The sequence below is a fragment of the Eptatretus burgeri genome, chromosome 13, assembly GCF_056783735.1.
Source record: "Eptatretus burgeri isolate ZD-2024b chromosome 13, Ebu_testis_v1, whole genome shotgun sequence".
NCBI lineage: Eukaryota > Metazoa > Chordata > Myxini > Myxiniformes > Myxinidae > Eptatretus > Eptatretus burgeri.
The window spans coordinates 27,487,706-27,506,522 of record NC_140973.1 but is presented as its reverse complement, the minus strand read 5'-3'; the positions used below and the strand labels follow the sequence as shown (position 1 = coordinate 27,506,522).

At 44.1% G+C, this 18,817-nt stretch overlaps 1 protein-coding gene across 2 annotated transcripts in view; it reads right to left on the bottom strand.

Annotated features, from left to right (window-relative positions):
• HERC2 (HECT and RLD domain containing E3 ubiquitin protein ligase 2) overlaps positions 1-18,817 on the bottom strand; it is a 600,800-nt gene that overhangs the window by 38,518 nt on the left and 543,465 nt on the right. For both annotated transcript variants that reach the window (XM_085851823.1, XM_085851824.1), the window contains exons 80-85: positions 18,489-18,666; positions 14,796-14,957; positions 13,570-13,661; positions 13,103-13,242; positions 10,224-10,411; positions 9,015-9,215 (exon numbers count right to left, since the gene is read on the bottom strand). In XM_085851823.1, coding sequence (XP_085707949.1) covers positions 9,015-9,215; positions 10,224-10,411; positions 13,103-13,242; positions 13,570-13,661; positions 14,796-14,957; positions 18,489-18,666 — 961 coding nt within the window. The remainder of the gene's footprint in view (positions 1-9,014; positions 9,216-10,223; positions 10,412-13,102; positions 13,243-13,569; positions 13,662-14,795; positions 14,958-18,488; positions 18,667-18,817) is intronic.

Genomic DNA, 18,817 nt, shown 5'->3' with positions numbered 1-18,817 from the left:
AGTTTCGTCAAAATCCGTCCATGAGTTTTTCCGTAATACTGTTCACCAACAAACAGACAGGGGTGTAAACAGTAACCTCCATCCATCTTCGATGGCGGAGGTTAATTAGTTGACCTTTCCGTGTGGTGGTCCAAGCTGTAATGTCATGGAATGTGTGGTGTTTATTTGTTCGTACATTAATAAAATGACGCGACGTCACAAATAACAATTATCAGGCGCGCGTTGTCATGGTAACCGCAGCAGATTGAAAATTTTCACAACCCATTTAAAGCCACCATGTGACATTCAACGACTTATCATCGGTGCTTGTTGCCTTCATTCTGATCGTAGAAAATATTTGAAAATACCTAGGATCATTGCTTTTCAACCAGCTTTACGATCCCGTTATCAGGTTTGAAATATGTTGTAAAACAAAAATATGTATTTTATATGCGTGTTTTTCATGTTTTGGGTGACCCTGACCTTGACCTTGGGTCAATTTCGATCAAACTTTGTACACATGTTAATATTACATGCATAAATAGACAGTATAAGTTTCAATATAATAAGTGCAAAACTGTTTGAGAAATAGCCATGTGTAATTCACAAAATTACCCATTGGTTTATAATGGGCGATAATATAAAGTGATGCAGAATCCAGATGCTGATCTTGAAAATCACCAAAAGTCACACATCTTTTTGCACTGTGGATTTCTATCAGCTGTGAAAATTTCATCCAAATCGGTTTAGAATTGTGACCTGTAGAACGAATAGAATATTTTTTTTTAATTACGCCAATAGCTAAAAACTTTGATGTCATACGCTTGCGAAAACTGTGCATAATTTGTACTAACATGCATTTTAAAACATTTAGATATTCCATTGGAGTTTGTTTTGGCGTCAACAGGAAGTCGCTACGACTTCCGGTTACTGAGTCATGTTCAAAAGCTTGTTTTCACCTTTTTTTGATGTAACGTCGTGACGATAAGTGCGATTATGACGTGATTTGATCCAAGACTATTTCAGCAAGATTGGCTATCAAGTGTTAAAATTTGAGAACGATTTCTTCAGTAGTTTCGGCTGCACACAAGCGTAAATATTTTTTTAAAATGACGTCAATAGGCAAAACTTTGACGTCATATGCTTGCGAAAACTATGCGTAATTTGTAATAAGATGCATTTAGTAATCATTTAGATATTTCAATGAAGTTTAATTTGGCGTCAACCAGTTATGTCACTGAGTTATGTCCAAAAATGTGTTTTCACGTTGTGTGACGTCACGTCGTGACGTTTAGTCCGATTAAGACGGGGTTTGGACGCGGACCGTCTCAGGTGGATTGCCTATCAGGTGTAAAAATTTAAGAACGACTGGTCCAGCCGTTTGGGCTGTAGACGACCGGACAAACAAACCAACAAACGGAACAGACCAACATACTTGACAAAATCGAAGATTTCGCCAAGTAACAAACAGACCCAAACGCAATACCCTCTCCTTCAGCGAGGGTAATAAATAAATCAGCAACATTCACGATCAGTTGAGTTATAAGTTGAGTGCTTTGTGTGCTTTCATGGCTTTTTAAACTTCTCTCTCTCCTATGGCCAAATAATCGGGGTAAAAAGCTTGTCCCAAAGCTTGGATATGTCAATATGTTGGACACTTTATCTGGGGAGCGATATTACAATACATGATAAAGACAGACCCGTATGAATTGTCGAATACAGCAAGGTCCAAAAGCGAGATGAACCTTCAACCATTATATATCCAGATTTAGTGAATTATCTCATGTTTACAAAAAGTATTTACACCCTTGAGAATATGTGAACGAACACTTTGGATGCCTGGAACCAGTTGATGTCTTCATTGATCAGTGATGTGGCTTTTCTTGTGAAGAATGGCTTATCAGGTTGTATGAGCAAAGGCAAGGCTATAATACATCAATGACATGGACTCAGTTGGGCAGAGCACATAACCATGATGTGATGTAAAGTATGTTAATAATAAGCATGACCATCTGCTCTGCCATCTCCTTCCATACTCTTGGATGTTTATCTGGCTTTCCACCCCCAAAGGTAGGTCAACTCCAAGAAAGACACCAAGTAATGTGAAAGACAGCTCAGGAAACATATAATAAGGCATGAGACAAGAGGGGCGGGAGAAGGAAGCAGAAAATAGTGGGGAAAAGAGAAAATAGGATATCTGTGGAAGGGAGAGGGACGGGGCGAGGTACACGGGGTAAACAAGATGGTTCAGAGTGGGCCGACCAGAAGGGTGCAAAAGTCGCTGGATGTGCTTCAGGGACTTTCAGGAAGGAAAACAGGGAATTTGGGGTGGATTCACAGGGGTAGAAAAGATCAAAATTTTGGATGGGGGAAGATAAGAGAGTGGTGAACAGCTGTTTTGAAAACCAGGAGGGAGGAGTGGGATTGAAGAGTGTGGGAGTATGTTCCAGAGGCAGGAACAAACAGGAATGAAAGAGTGAAGGTGAGCAGTGATTCTTGATTTTGGCAGTTTCACCAGGAGGAGGTATTTTGGTGGACCTTGAGCACCATGTGGAAATATAGGGGGGACAGATCACAGAGCAGAGAGGCAAAGCTGGAGAGGAGGCGGAAGAAGACAAAGACCACCGACCTGCCTCCAGTGAGAGAGTGAGAGACCCAAAGACTCAACTTCATCACGAGAGATACCAATGATCCTAAAAGCCTTGGTTTCCACAGCGTGAAGTCGATATAGGTGTGAGGCGGGAGCACCACCCAGGAGGGGAGAGCAGTACTCCATCAGACTGCAGATGAAAGCTTTGTAAATGGTTGGAAGCTCAGGTGTGCCAAGGAAGGACTTTGCATGACGTAAGATGCCCAGTCGGAGACTGGCTTTGGAGGACAGCTTGGAGATGTGGCCCCAAAAGCTTGAATGAAAGGACATCTTCAAAGGGATTGTTGAGAAAGTAGATTGGGGAAGTGTGTGTGTGTGTGTGTGTGTGTGTGTGTGTGTGTGTGTGTGTGTGTGTGTGTGTGTGTGGGTGTGTGTGTGTGTGGGGGTGTGGGTGGGTGTGTGTGTGGGCGCGCGCGTGGGGGGGGGGCTTTCGGAGAGACATAATGAGGGTGTGAGATTTGTCAGGATTGAAAGACATGTTCCATGTGTTTGACCAGATTGTGATTTTATCCAGGTCTGCAAAGAGTGAAGCTGCTGCCTACCAATCAGAGGGATGAGAGAGAGTACGCAGAGGGTGGAGTCATCAGCAAAGAGATAAAGAATCACCCTGCCTGTGAACCCCTGGGATGACATTTATAATTGTGTCAGGAATTGAGTGAGAGAGAGGGAGGAGGAAGGGGAGGGAGAGAGAGGAGGAAGGGGAGGGAGAGAGAGGAGGAAGGGGAGGGAGAGAGAGGAGGAAGGGGAGGGAGAGAGAGGAGGAAGGGGAGGGAGAGAGGAGGAAGGGGAGGGAGAGAGGAGGAAGGGGAGGGAGAGAGGAGGGAGGGGAGAGGGGAGAGGAGGCAGAAAGGAGGTAGGGAGGGAAAGGGGAGGGAAAGAGAAGAGAGAGAAGATGGAGGGGAGTGAGAGAGGAGGGAGGGGGAGGAGCGAGAAAGGATGGGGGAGTGAGGATGGAGGGGGAGCGAGGAGGGGTGGGAAGGGGGAGCTTGTAAGGGGGGAAGAGTGTGGAAGGGGGGTCAGGGAGGGGAGGGGTTTTGAATTTGCAGTACGGGGACTTGAGGGGGAAATGGGGGGAAGGGTTCTCAACTTGTGTTTGGTAGTGGGACTTGTGGAGAAAGAGGGGAGGGGGTAGTGCAGGATTGAACGAAAAGGGGTACATTAAAACAGCACATAAATAAAGCAAGCGGAGACCACCCAGGGATGTCCGTGGGGGATGGAGAGGGAAGGGGCTTTGGGAGGAGGAAAGCGTGAGGGGAGGGGGAGGAAAGGCTGCATGAAGGGAAGGGAAGGGAAAGCCATGTGAGGGAAAGGGAAGGCAGCGTGAGGGGAAGTGAAGGTGGTATGCGCAGAGTTGAAGGGAAGGCAATGCGATGGGGAGGGGAAGGCAGTGTGTGGGGAGGTGAAGCAAAGGCAGCATGAGGGAAAGGGAAATGATGGAAATGTGAGGGGAAGGGAAGGTGACATGGGGGAAGGGAAGGTAGCATGGGGGAAGGGAAGGGAAGGGTGATAAAACATGCCCAAACAGCAACATTTTCTTTTTAACAGACAGGTATTCTACATAAAACCGGGCAGGGGCATTTAAAACCCATGCTATCGACCTGGCAAAGGCCTGCCTGTGTGCATACATGTTCGCACATCCAGCGACCTTTGCATCCTTCCGGTCAGCCCATTCTGAATGGGATTCGTACATGCTACACTCTGGGGAAGCCGTTTTAAGTTCAAAACAAAACTGTCATTCCTTTCCAGTCCCCTGAACAATGGTGGCGAGTGATGGGAGGAGGGGGAGGGGTGGGAGAGAGAAGAAGGGGAGCGAGAGGATGGAGAGAGAGGGGGAGAGTGGTGAGAGAGAGGGGTGGGGGAAGAGAGGGGAAGGGGGGGGGGGTTCAGGCAGATGTGATTCCCAGTTTAATGTCCATCCGAGAGAGAGCACACACATTGATGAATCACCCTGCCTGTGAAACAATGGGATGACAGTTTATAGCTGTGTCAGGATTCAAACCCAGGCGAGACAGCTTATAACAAGCGAGCGTACCTCTTGGCGACCTTGCTGTGATGTGGCGATTCATTGCTTTGAAACAACTGAAAACATTTTTTACTCATTGTAATCCTCCAATTTATTTTGACTTCCTAACTACGGAGTTGTCCCCACAGAGAACCGAGCCGTGGTATCATCATGGAAGCTTGTAAAGATCGAGGCTTGTAGAACGATCACCAAATGGCTTAAGCACTCAAGCATGCACTCCAACAAAAGGATTGAAGAAACTTCAAAAAAAAACTAAACGTGTAATTTTGATATGTATCTATCTATGTCGAAGTGATGGGTCGTATCATGAAAGTAGATTGTACAAAAAGGGGGAATGTCGTGTAAAATAAAATTGCACATTTACAGTGAGCCAGCCAATGCCTGAGGCACCGGAGAACAATGCGGGGCCCAAACCAGATGAGTGGGGCCTGAACTGAACTTCAGGCTGAACTTTGTATGATCAATCGATATATTCAGTGACAGTGCAAATATTTTGCCATGCACAGCCATGCCTTGCAAACGAACAAGCAAGCAGATTGTAGAGCACTTGACAAATGGCTTTAGCACTCAAGCAAGCACTCCAACAAAACGGTTGATAAGGAACAGCTGGCTTGGCAAGCGATTAGCGATCACCGATTGGTCATATGAAACACCGCCCGGAAACAGATGTAAAAGACACGTTTATAACCATGTGTAACAGCCAAGTGACATGTGTGCTACTTTGTGAAAATTTATTTTTCAGAAGAGAAAAGGAATAAAGGACCCCAACAAGGCAAATTAAGATCCCAAATTAAGACGTTAATTTGCCAATGCAAAATGTACAATGGGTGGATTTTAAAACGAGTACAAAAAGAAACATTTCCTTTCATTAATTTGAAGATGAAAATCACAACGACATTTAAGGACGGCACTACAGTAAATCATACGAGTGATAACTCAAATGAAATTTGCCAATGGAGATTAATCACACGGTTCACTTATTGACTTGGAAGGAAATCTACAGCAAGGCAACATGAGAGGCAAAGAATATAACAGAAAAGGTCATATCTGAATGACTCAAATACCCATGAGAAATCAGAACATTATTAGGTTTACCCTGGATACTGTCTTGGCAATAAATCATCTATCTATAATTCCAGCAATCTCTGTGTTTCTGTGTGTCTGTCTGCGACCGCTGTTTCTCGACAACCGCTGGTCCGATCTAATTGAAACTTGCCAGGTATATTGCTGGGGCCCTGTGGATGTGCCTTTTCAAGGTCTGATATTCATCGGACAAGTGGTTCCCAAGTTATGGCCATTTATTCACCAAACTAATGACAGTACACGGTGCTATGACATCACGATTGGCGTCACAATTCTTCTTCTTCTTTTTTTGCACGTACGGCCACGCACGTACGGGCACGCGAGAGCGAAGGAACGGCCTGTGTAGTTGTTGTTTCTGGCACGCGGTTTGAAAGTTTATTTTATTTTATTTATTATTTTTTTGCACGTATGGGCACGCACGTACGGGCACGCAAGAGCGAAGGAACGGCCTGTGTGGTTGTTGTTTCTGGCACGTGGTTTGAAAGTTTTTTGTTTTTTTTGCACGTACGGCCACGCGAGAGCGAAGGAACGGCCTGTGTGGTTGCTGTTTCTGGCACACGTTTTGAAAGTTTATTTTTATTATTATTATTTTTTGCATGTACGGCCACGCACGTACGGCCACGCACATACGGGCCCGCACGTACGGGTACGCGAGAGCGAAGGAACGGCCTGTGTGGTTGTTGTTTCTGGCACGTGGTTTGAAAGTTTTTTGTTTTTTTTGCACGTACGGCCACGCGAGAGGGAAGGAACGGCCTGTGTGGTTGCTGTTTCTGGCACGCGTTTTGAAAGTTTATTTTTTGCACGTACGGCCACGCACATACGGGCACGCGAGAGGGAAGGAACGGCCTGTGTGGTTGCTGTTTCTGGCACGCGTTTTGAAAGTTTATTTTTTGCACGTACGGCCACGCACATACGGGCCCGCACGTACGGGCACGCGAGAGCGAAGGAACGGCCTGTGTGGTTGTTGTTTCTGGCACGCGGTTTGAAAGTTTATTTTATTTTATTTATTATTATTTTTTTGCACGTATGGGCACGCACGTACGGGCACGCGAGAGCGAAGGAACGGCCTGTGTGGTTGTTGTTTCTGGCACGTGGTTTGAAAGTTTTTTGTTTTTTTTGCACGTACGGCCACGCGAGAGCAAAGGAACGGCCTGTGTGGTTGCTGTTTCTGGCACGCGTTTTGAAAGTTTATTTTTATTATTATTTTTTGCATGTACGGCCACGCACGTACGGCCACGCACATACGGGCCCGCACGTACGGGTACGCGAGAGCGAAGGAACGGCCTGTGTGGTTGTTGTTTCTGGCACGTGGTTTGAAAGTTTTTTGTTTTTTTTGCACGTACGGCCACGCGAGAGGGAAGGAACGGCCTGTGTGGTTGCTGTTTCTGGCACGCGTTTTGAAAGTTTATTTTTTGCACGTACGGCCACGCACATACGGGCACGCGAGAGGGAAGGAACGGCCTGTGTGGTTGCTGTTTCTGGCACGCGTTTTGAAAGTTTATTTTTGCACGTACGGCCACGCACGTACGGCCACGCACATACGGGCCCGCACGTACGGGCACGCGAGAGCGAAGGAACGGCCTGTGTGGTTGCTATTTCTGGCACGCGTTTTGAAAGTTAATTTTTATTATTATTATTTTTTGGATGTACGGCCACGCACGTACGGCCACGCACATACGGGCCCGCACATATGGGCACGCGAGAGCGAAGGAACGGCCTGTGTGGTTGTTGTTTCTGGCACGAGGTTTGAAATTTTAACATTTTTTTGCACGTGTGGCCCCGCACGTACAGGCACGCGAGAGCGAATGAACGGCCTGTGTGGTTGTTGTTTCTGGCACGCGGTTTGAAAGTTGTTTTTAATTTTTGCACGTATGGCCACACACGTATGGACACGCACCTACGGGCATGCACCTACGGGCCCGCACGTATTTATAATTCCAGCAATCTGTGTGTGTGTGTGTGTGTGTCTGTGTGTCTGCGACCGCTGTTTCTCGACAAACACTGGTCCGATCTAATTGAAACTTGCCAGGTATATTGCTGGGGTCCTGTGGATGTGTCTTTTCAAGGTTTGATATTAATCGGACAAGTGGTTCCCAAGTTATGGCCATTTATTTACCAAAGCAATGACAGGACAAGGTGCTATGACGTCACAATTGATGTTACAATTATTCTTCTTCGTATGATATGACGTCACAATTGACGCTGGGGACCTTAGTATGTGCCTTTTGAAGGTTTGATATCGTTCTTCTTCATCTGTTTCAGCTGTTTCCCAAGTTATGGCCATTTATTTACCAGACCAATGACAGGACACGGTGCTATGACGTCACAATATGATGTCACAAAAAAAGTTTGTTTTTTTTGCACCAACAGCCAAGCACTTACGGGCACGCGAGAGCGAAGGAACGGCCTGTGTGGTTGTTGTTTCTGGCACGCGGTTTGAAAGTTTATTTTATATTATTATATTATTATTTTTTGCACGTACAGCCACGCATGTACGGGCCCGCACGTACGGGCACGTGAGAGCGAAGGAACGGCCTGTGTGGTTGTTGTTTCTGGCACGCGGTTTGAAAGTTTTTATTTTTTGCACGTACGGCCACGCACGTACGGGCATGCACGTATTTATAATTCCAGCAATCTCTGTGTGTGTGTCTGTGTGTCTGCGACCGCTGTTTCTCGACAACCACTGGTCCGATCTAATTGAAACTTGCCAGGTATATTGCTGGGGTCCTGTGGATGTGCCTTTTCAAGGTTTGATACTAATCGGACAAGTGGTTCCCAAGTTATGGCCATTTATTTACCAAAGCAATGACAGGAGACGGTGCTATGACGTCACAATTGATGTTACAATTCTTCTTCTTCGTTTGATATGACGTCACAATTGACGCTGGGGACCTGAGTATGTGCCTTTTGAAGGTTTGATATTGTTCTTCTTCATCTGTTTCAGCTGTTTCCCAAGTTATGGCCATTTATTTACCAAACCAATGACAGGACACGGTGCTATGACGTCACAATATGACGTCACAATTTTTTTTATATATTTTTTTGCACATACAGCCACGCACGTATGGCCACGCACGTACGGTCACGCACTAGTAACAATAATAATAGCAGGACAACACACAAATTAAACCAACATTGAAGAGTTCTTGTTCAAATTGGTTGAGGTCTCGGTGCTCAAAAGACAGATATTGTAAAAATAGAGACTACAATGTTAAGTCCTTCAATAATCACTCATTCCCAACATTAAGTGATGCCCATCAATCAAGTGAGAGTTATTACCTTGCCTGATGATATGAGGATTCCACGCAGCATGTCAAGGCCAACAAGTGGGCTCTGCCCTGGTTCATCACTAGGCCGTGATTCCAGGTTGAACATACTGATGCAAGGACAGAAAAGATCCGAAAAAGTCTGCAGCAGGATGAGGCGGTTCCGTAATGCCACAATTGGTAGTTCTTGCAGGTGGCTATACTCCATCGGAACCTGGAAGTATGAATAAAATTGCCTCACCAGTGTCACAGAAGTGAAAAAGCTGTTGATGAAGACTAAATATGCAGCTGTAGGAGATAGAATAAATGACCCAGAAAATGCACAAGTGATTGCCCCTTTAATTGGGGCCTCCTCTGAACCAGTTTCTTATGATTAACGTAATCTAGCTTTACATCTACATCCCTTGTGCATCTACTGGTATGGATTTTAGGAAATGTAACGGCACACACTGACTTGATTTTCAAAATATATGGCGTCTTTCATGTCAACAAAACCAACACAGAGATGGGAGATGGCTGGCTTTCTATCGCAATCTGAAAACAAGCTCCGAGAAACAGACCTCCTTGCTGCCACAGTGTAAGAACAGAGTTTTGATAGTCATGTTTGATCCTTACAGAGATCAATCGCAGAGTAGACAGCTCAATGGCGAGCATGCTACCAACTGAGCTATGTTGTGAGCCTAAGGAACAGAAATGATGAAATCGCAAGTCAGGTCAGAAGGCGATTAAATCCAGACTCTTCCTGGCAGTCGTGAAGTACCATGGGAAAAGTAATAGAACCATAAATTTGCATTCGTTATAGAAGTGATCTAGCTATAGGAGCGATAAATACACAGGATATCACAATCTATAAACGACACCAAGCATTATGTGAACATAGTCAGGAAGGTGTTATGCATTGGCATGCATGTGTTTGTGTGGATCGTTAGTTTTATGTCCCCCCCCCCAGCCCCCCTTAGAATATAAGCTCTCTTCCGATTCCCCCAATGCACACCTCACATCAAAAATTCATTGTCTGCTTGCAGACATGCATTCTCGGCCATTTACTCCCCACTATGCATTTGTTTGGTTGCCGTCTGAGACACGAGTCTGTGTCAAGGATAGGTATTGTCATAGAAATTCAGTGCAGGGATGCATTGGTAAAAAAAACATCAAGCTGTGTTTACATTATGTTGTATAAACATCTGCATAAAGGAAGTGCTGGAATAGGTGACAAGCTGACCTGTACGGGCAGTTGCCCAGCATGTGCCGGTTTGCTCGTGGACCAAGCAAGGCTGTGGGCTGACCCACAAGCCACGCGGTTAATCTGCTTCCCTTGCAAAGCAGCAACCAGACGGGGACGCTGAATGGCATTAGTGGTGCCATCACCAAGTTGACCTTCATCGTTGTCACCCCATGTGTACACTTCACCTGATGAGAAAGAAAAATAATAAATAATATTCAACTTTAATGGTCATTGTTAAAAAATATATATTGAAATATTCCATGCAAATGGACAAGTCTCCTTGGCACGGTGACTGCCATTTTTCAATGCTGATCACTAATTTTTAGTGAAACTACAAGCAAGATTTTGCTGAGGTTGGTGGTGACTGAAAAATTTAAAATCGTGGACTGACATCCCAGAGGTTGTGGTTTCAAATCCTGCTGAAGGCAGCACGATGAAGGATTTTGATTCAAATATTCTGGAAATAACAGTCTTTTGAGAATTATCATGTCAGTCAAATTTTCGATTCAAATGCGAGTAAATAATTCTTATGACCTCCAAAGTAGGAGGGGTTAGCCTGGCCTTGAGATGAATATGCCTCTCGCTTGATCTGGTCTAAATGTAGTTCCAGTGGATGATTCATTGAACTTTTAATGCCCTCAGAGAAATGCTTCAGGAAGTATATGGGATGTACAGTACAGTGCCTTCAGAAAGTATTCCCACCCCTTGACTATTTCACATTTCATTGTGTTTCAGGCTGAATTTAAAATGGATTAAATTGAGATTATTTTTGTCATTGATCAACACAAATTATCCCATTATGATAAAGTGAAAACAGGTTTACAGAACTTTTTACAAATTAATTAAAAATTAAAAGCTGAAATGTCTGCATCAATAAGTATTCAATCGCTTTGCTATGACACTCCAAATTGAGCTCAGGTGCATCCAATTTCCTTTGATCATCCTTGAGATGTCTCCACAACTTGATCGGAGTCCACCTGTGGCCAATTCAAATGATTGGACACGATTTATAAAAGAAACACACCTTTCTATATAAGGCCCCACAGTTGACAGTGCATGTCAGAGCAGAAACTCCACCATGAAGTCCAAGGAACTGTCCAGAGAACTCTGAGATAGAATTGCGAGGAAGCATAGATCTAGTGAAGGGCATAAAACAATTTCTAGAGTGTGGAAAGTTCCCAAGAGTACAATGAGCTCCATCATTAGGAAATGGAAAGAATATGGAACGACCCACATGCTTCCTAGAGCTGGCGGTCCGACTAAATTGAGCAACCGGGCAAGAAGGACCTTGGTCAGGGAGGTGATCAGGTACCCAATGACTACTCTGATAGAACTACAGAGTTCCTTGGCTGAGATGGGAGAACCTGCCGGAAGGACAACAGTCTCTGCAGCACTTCACAAATCTAGGCTTTATGGGAGAGTGAACAGATGGAAGCCACTCCTGAGAAAAAGGCACATGACAACACACCTGCCCTGCAAAAAGGCACATGAAAGACTCTGAGAGCATGAGGCAAAAGATTCTGTGGTCTGATGAGATGAAGATTGAACTCTTTGGCCTGAATGGAAAGTGATACATCTGGCAGAAACCGAGCACAGCTCATCACTCATCGAACCGCATCTCTACCGTGAAGCATGGTGGTGGCAGCATCATACTATGGGGATGCTTTTCAGCGGCATGGACTGGGAGACTTGTAAGGATAGAGGGAAGAGTGAATGGAGCTAAATACAGGCAAATCCTTGAGGAGAACCTGTCTCAGAGTGCAAAAGACCTTAGACTGTGGTGAAGATTTACATTCGAACAGGACAATGACCCCAAGCATACAGCCAAAGCAACACTGGAATGGCTTCAGAACAAGAACATGAAAGTCCTTGCATGGCCCAGCCAAACCCCAGACTTGAAACCCATTGAGAATCTGTAGAAAGACTTGAAGATTGCTGTTCACCGACGTTCCTAGCCTGGTGTTGACTCAGTGGTTAGGGTGGCGGCTTGGGATCAGAGGGTCCTGAGTTCAAGCCCCGTTGGCCGCTCTCTCCATGTGTGAAGTTGGTTTTGCTATCTCTAGGTTTTGAGTCTCATGGTCACTTGACAGTTGCAATTCCACAGGGTTTCTGCAAGTTTCATGGAATTGTGAGTTGTACAGGTGACCATGACGGTCTCTCTCGTATATACAAGCCATTGTAGCTACGTGAAAGGAAATATTAAATGATCCATGACCCCGTTCCTTCGTGGGTGTGGGGAAGTGTTTTCGGCCCCCACAAAAAAAAATTCTAAAAACATATTTTCACTTTGTCATTATGGGGTATTTTGTGTGTGGGTGACAAAAAATTTAAATTCAATCCATTTTAAATTCAGCCTGTAACAATAAAATGTGACAAAGTCAAGGGGTGTGAATACTTTCTGAAGGCACTGTACCCGTAGCATCTGAAAATGTAACATTGCTGACATCCAGGGTTGGCAGGATAGCTTAGAGGTATGAGCACTCCCCTCTGAGCTGTCTACCCTGGGTTTGAATCCCAGCCCAGCTATAAACTGCCATCCTGGTGTTTTTCAGGCAGTCTGTGCTGTCTCTCGGATGGATCTTAAACTGGGTGTCCCGTTGGCTGGCATTAGTTGGTAGACATTAAAGATTCCAAGTGGTCCTTTGAGAAGAATAGGCGAGTTATTGCTGGCACACTGGCCAAGTTACAAATTCCCGCGTTCTCAGTCGATTATCCTGCGTTGCCGTGGTGACCCATCCAGTGAACTGCCAAAGAAACAGCTTCAGCAGAACTTACGCTCTGTCAGAAGCATGGTACATGAGTACGAGTACACTCCCCATGCAGGAGGGGGAAAAATATCCTTCAGCCCACCTGAGTAAGGGAAAAGTGCCACTCACCATCCTCTGTGCAGCAAACACAATGCAGTGAACCAGTGGCAATTGCAATCACTTTTCTGCCCTGCAGAGCTTGCACCTGCCTTGGCCGCCGAACATGGTCATCCGATCCATGACCCAGACGATGGTAGTCCCCCTTTCCCCTGTACAGAAAGATAAGCAACCAAAAGCAGGAAACATTTCCATCGAGGCCTGAATTCAATCTCGTGTAGCAGTTGCGAGTCTAAATCATTCCACGATTTGTCATGGCATAAATTAAGACTTTGATGTCCAGCAACATGATGGAAATGTAAAAGTACACCGTTGTACAATATTCCACTCACACCTTAGCATGATGACATTTGACCCAACAAAATGCTATCATGGTGACAGAAGCCATTTGCATGCAATTATGTCCGTAACCGGCTCTTCTGCTCTCATGAACAACATTCTGCAAGTATGTGTGAAATGTAGTAATTAACACCACGCACCAGGTGAATACAGCACCCGACTTGCTGAGTGCCACAGAGAATTGAGAGCCGCACTCCACTTTAATCACACCGAGTCCGGTCAGCGACTCGATCTGAGAAAGGAAGCAGTGAGCCAGAGGTTACAAGGGTTAGAAGTCTACATGCATACTTAGCATGCCACGCAGAATACAAATCAAAGGGAGACTCACTGCTCTGAGAACAATTAGCAGGCAGTCTCCCAATCACCTCCTTTTCGCCCTTGGGTATTATCTGCCCTGCAAATTGGTTTCTACGATTCCAACTGAAAACTTTTAGATAATGCATTCAACTAAGCCCGAGGACTTTGAGCCATACAGGACATTTAAGCGAGATCAAGATTGGAGACATCAATAAGGAATGATTAAAAGCTGTTTATAAGTTATATCCTTTCTTAGTCTTGGAAGCAACCCAAAAGCTCCATAATAGTTTTGACATAATTGTTAATACGAAACTGAACTTATTTAAACAAATAATACTGTCACTATACACTTTGTGTACAAGATTCATCAACTTTTAACTGCAAAGGAGAGAAATAACAAACACAAGTTGATTCCATTCTTGGCAATATCAAAACATGGTGTTGGCCTTGTGGTGAGAGTACTATGCTGATATAACAGAGGTTGTATTAATAGGTATTAGTATAAACAAGTCCAAACTTCAAAAAACCAACACTAATAATAGAAATATGTCACAATTGGATTGTCGGTAAGAACCCAGCTGACTTGTTAATGACCTTGAAGGAAAGGTTAATCTGTCTGCCTTGTCTGGGCTGGTCGACATGTGATCTGGTAGTCTTCACAATGTGTTGACTGTTTATGCTTGTAGGGAAACTTGTGATGGACACAAAAATGTTAACTAGGAAAGGACAGCACTTCCCAGAATACCCCCAATCAAAAAAAGAGGGAGAAATTTGTGGAAGGGGAGGGGGGGCGAGGGGTGGAGGACGGACCTTAACAGGTTAAGACAGCTTTGACCATTTACTGAGAATTACAAAAAAATATATTATCGTGAGGAATGACATTTCAAAAAGCAAATTCCTTCAAATCATTTTTATCATATATCCAAATTTATTTTCCAAAAAATGTCGTTAGCCTTGATGAGGATATTATAATCAGTATTCTTATCTGGTTCTTGGTCGACAAGAACCGATTTTTAAAATGTTGGAATGAAATGAGAAGAGAACAAACGTGAGAGCGCATGGTGCGTACCTTTTGTGGCACCTTACAGCCATCGCTGCCCCCTCTGCCAAGCTTGCCATAATCTCCATCACCCCATGACCACACACAGTCATCATCTGTTAGACAGAGCGTCTGTGCATCTCCACTACCACAAGCTACATCGATCACCCTGTTTCCCTTCAGTCCATCCACCTATGCAGGAAGTGAAATGACAAAAAGGGGACATTGTGCTATGCCTTATGTGCATTGCTTGGAAAAAACAGATGCAGAATAATCCTGATTGATGCACTTGCTGCACTTTGGAATCTACAATAATAAATGTCAATGTGTTGGTGTGTGCGTGTGTCTCCACGTAACTCCGAAACCATGAAACCGAGCGGCCCAAAACTTTGCATGCATACGAAGGGAATTTCAAGGTAGTGCATGACTGAAAATTGGGTGTTTGGGTTGATTAAAACACCCCTTTTGAAGATAATGAAACGGAAGACTAAGAAGGAACCCGAAGAAGTAAGGAGCAAAGATGGAGTCATCAGGAGGAACCTAGATAGGATTTGGGTTTCTACTGCTACTCCACAACCCTCAAACCCATCCAGGCGCAACCAAGTGAGCCTCACAGAAAAATTTCTGCAAGAATTCAATTCTCTTTGGAGAGATAACGAAAGCGAGGAACAGAGAGTAAAAGAGATGAAAGAGAAGAAAAAGCAAGAATTAGAATGAATAAAGAGAATTATGCAATTTTTAAAGAAAGAAATGTGAAAGGAACAAAGAACAAAGATGTCAGGAAGAACACAGACAGATAGATTTCAGCAGTTGCACCCCAGGCTCAAACGCAGCAACATGTAAAAGCTAACAGAGGTCCATCAGCAGAGAAGCACAGTCCACACAAAATCAGGATATGGAACAAACATAATCAAACAGATGACCAAGAAGGAACCTGAAGAAGTAAAGAGTAAAGATGGAGTCATCAGGAGGAACCTGGACAGGATTTGGGTTTCAGCCGCTACTCCACAACCTTCAAACCCATCCAGGTGCAGCCAAGCGAGTCTTACAGAAAAATCTCTGAAAGAATTCACACCTCCTTAGAGAGATAGAAAACGAAAGAGAGGAATGAAGAGTAATCTCGGGGATGCTGATGACAAAAAAAAAGTTACCAAAATGGCGGCTCACCATCTTGGTCAGCTTTATATCACATCACTGGGTTCTTCAGCCGCCATTTTGGGCGGCATGCTCAAAAATGCCTTGCCTTGGAACCACGATGACTTCTCATGTACTAATTAAAGTATCTAATCAAAATCTGGTTTCAGATTTGAGGATCAGATTTTGTGGACTGAACAAGTGTCAATATCTGGAGTGAAATCTGAAAATGTTAAGAAATTGGTGATTCTTATAACTAAGTGTATTTATTGCAAAGCTGTCAAGGGTCAATCTGGACTTTCATCTTAATTCATACCTCCATAGGATAGGGTGCCATTCTACAGGGACCTGCGGTACTTGTAGGAAACCAAAAGGCTTGAACAACCTGTTTTTAAAATTCCTTCTATATATGACGTACCCAGATTGAATCTATTTCAAAGAATTAAAGAGGTGGTGTTTGGGGTGTTGGATCTGACAAACATTTTTGGCTATTTGAACCAGAGGCATTCCCGACTCTGGAAGGCGGTTCAGAGATTTTTAAAACAGCAGGAAATCCATCTAGTATTATGGATGAGCTAAAGGCTCCTTTGTTCATGGGCCTCGTGGCTCTAAAAACGCCATAAAACTTAAAAGGAAGAAGAAGGAGGAGAAGGTCCCTCATTCTCCATATTCAGTGATCCCTCATTCTCCATATTAAAAAAAAATTCCGATATGCGAAGGGTGGCAGTTGCTCGTGACAGTGGAATTTTCTCGCGACAGGCGGTATTTTAAGAGACCTGCGTTCCCCATGGTGTTCACATGTATTTTTACGATGTGGCAGTGCCGAGTGAGCGATATGGTAATACGTACACAGTTCAGTCACCTGCGCTACATTAGTGTTAATTCACAGGCAAAAATAATAATAAAAGAGAAGGTGTGCGTGTGTGTGTGTGTGTGTGTGTGTGTGTGTGTGTGTGTGTGTGTGTGTGTGTGTGTGTGTGTGTGTGTGTTCGCTGAGTCACACGCTATAGTACGTGGTAATTCCAGGCCCCCCTAACAAACGGACGCCAACGTTGTCAGACGGAATGAAAACCCGTAATTCTTGTTACAAAAACAGCTAAAATTGAGGAAAAAGCGGCCGAAATTGAAACCAACACAGTAATTACGGTCGCAAAAGCAAATATAACCGAAACCAACACGTTTATTCTACACACAAGAACGGTCGTGACGGACACAAGAACGGTCAATCCCGAAATAGATTGGTGGGGAACGGAAGCAAGATTGGTTATTTCTGTCGCGAAATGTCCGAGAGCGAAACAAACGCGATTCATTCCGGTTACTGTAGTGCGAACAAGATGGCGGATGCAGTAGAACGACCTGTTACAGTATGTAAATTTTTAGTGCTTGTGCCTCGAACATAAATGTAATATAGATAATATATAGTGGGTAGTACCTGATGTAGTTTTAACAATTTATTAAACCGAATTTTGTTGTGATGATAATGTTTGGTTTGCCTGTATTTCAAGCCCCGAGTGAAGGATCACTAGTTGTGTATGCCCAGTTCAACATAGGGGATCGTGTATGGGATCTTTTTACAGTTTTTACTTCATATTAACTTTATTATTTTATTGGAATTTGCAATTTATTATTACTATCAAATTTTACCTCTTGCAAATATAAACGATCAATCGTCACTGATCGCTGCAGCAAGGGGGCACGAATTACACGAAATGTGAGCCACACATTACGTCAAGCGGGCGCATTTATCGCTGCTTGTATAATATCCCGTACCACAAACGGGTTTTCATTAACAGACATGATATATTCAAGGCAGACTATGTTAAAGTTAACTTACCATAACTTCAAGAACTTTTCAAGCCGCCATGTTTTCCACGTTATGGTAACCGGAATGAATCGCTTTTGCTTCGGTCTCCGCCGTTTCGCGAAGGAAATAAGCGATGTTGCTTCCGTTCCCCACCAATCTATTTCGGGATTGACCGTTCTTGTGTCCGTCACGACCGTTCTTACGTGTAGAATAAACGTGTTGGTTTCGGTTATATTTGCTATTGCGACCGTAATTACTGTGTTGGTTTCAATTTCGGCCGCTTTTTCATCAATTTTAGCTGTTTTTGGAACAAGAATGAGGGGTTTTCATTCCGTCTGACAACGTTGGTGTCCGCTTGTTAGGGGGGCCTGAATTCACAGGCAAAAAAAAAGTGCAAAATAATTTTGGAGAAGGCGTTGCTGCGTATGACGTATTTGGCTTTAATTGAATACTTTGATTCCGCTATTTGACTCCCATTTCAGTTCCGTTGCAGCTTATAACACCGCCATGATTTCCTCCGTGCGAGGTATGTCACCAAATGTGTAAAATCATTAAAAAAAAAATACGTGGTGGAAAGTAATTTTCCGATATGTGTCGCTGTGTATGATGTCTGATTTTAATTGAATTCTGTACTTCTATTCCGCTACATGATGTAAAATAATTTTGTTTGTGTGAGTTTGGAGGGAGGAGGGTGGTGTGGGAGGGGGTGGTAGGAGGGAGGGGAAGGGGTGGGGTGGGAGTTCAGAGGGAAGGGATAAAATCACAAGGATGAAGTAGTAACGTACAAGTTTGGGTTTCAACTGATCTTCACTGTCTCCATGGCCGAGCCGACCATAACGTCCCTTGCCCCAAGTGTAGAGCTCCCCAACTGATGAGATACAGCCACTGTGTGCCCCACCTGCTGCCACATCCACTACCTCTACACCACGCAAGGACTCAATGACACGTGGGCGGTCACAGGGGCTGCATCCGCACACATTTGCACGCACGTATACATTGTTATTTCAAAATAATTATCGAAACCTGTTTCACACAAACAATCATAATTAATGAATACCGACTATTACGAATGCATTCAGAGAGCAATGTATGAACACGGACATTGGTAAAGATA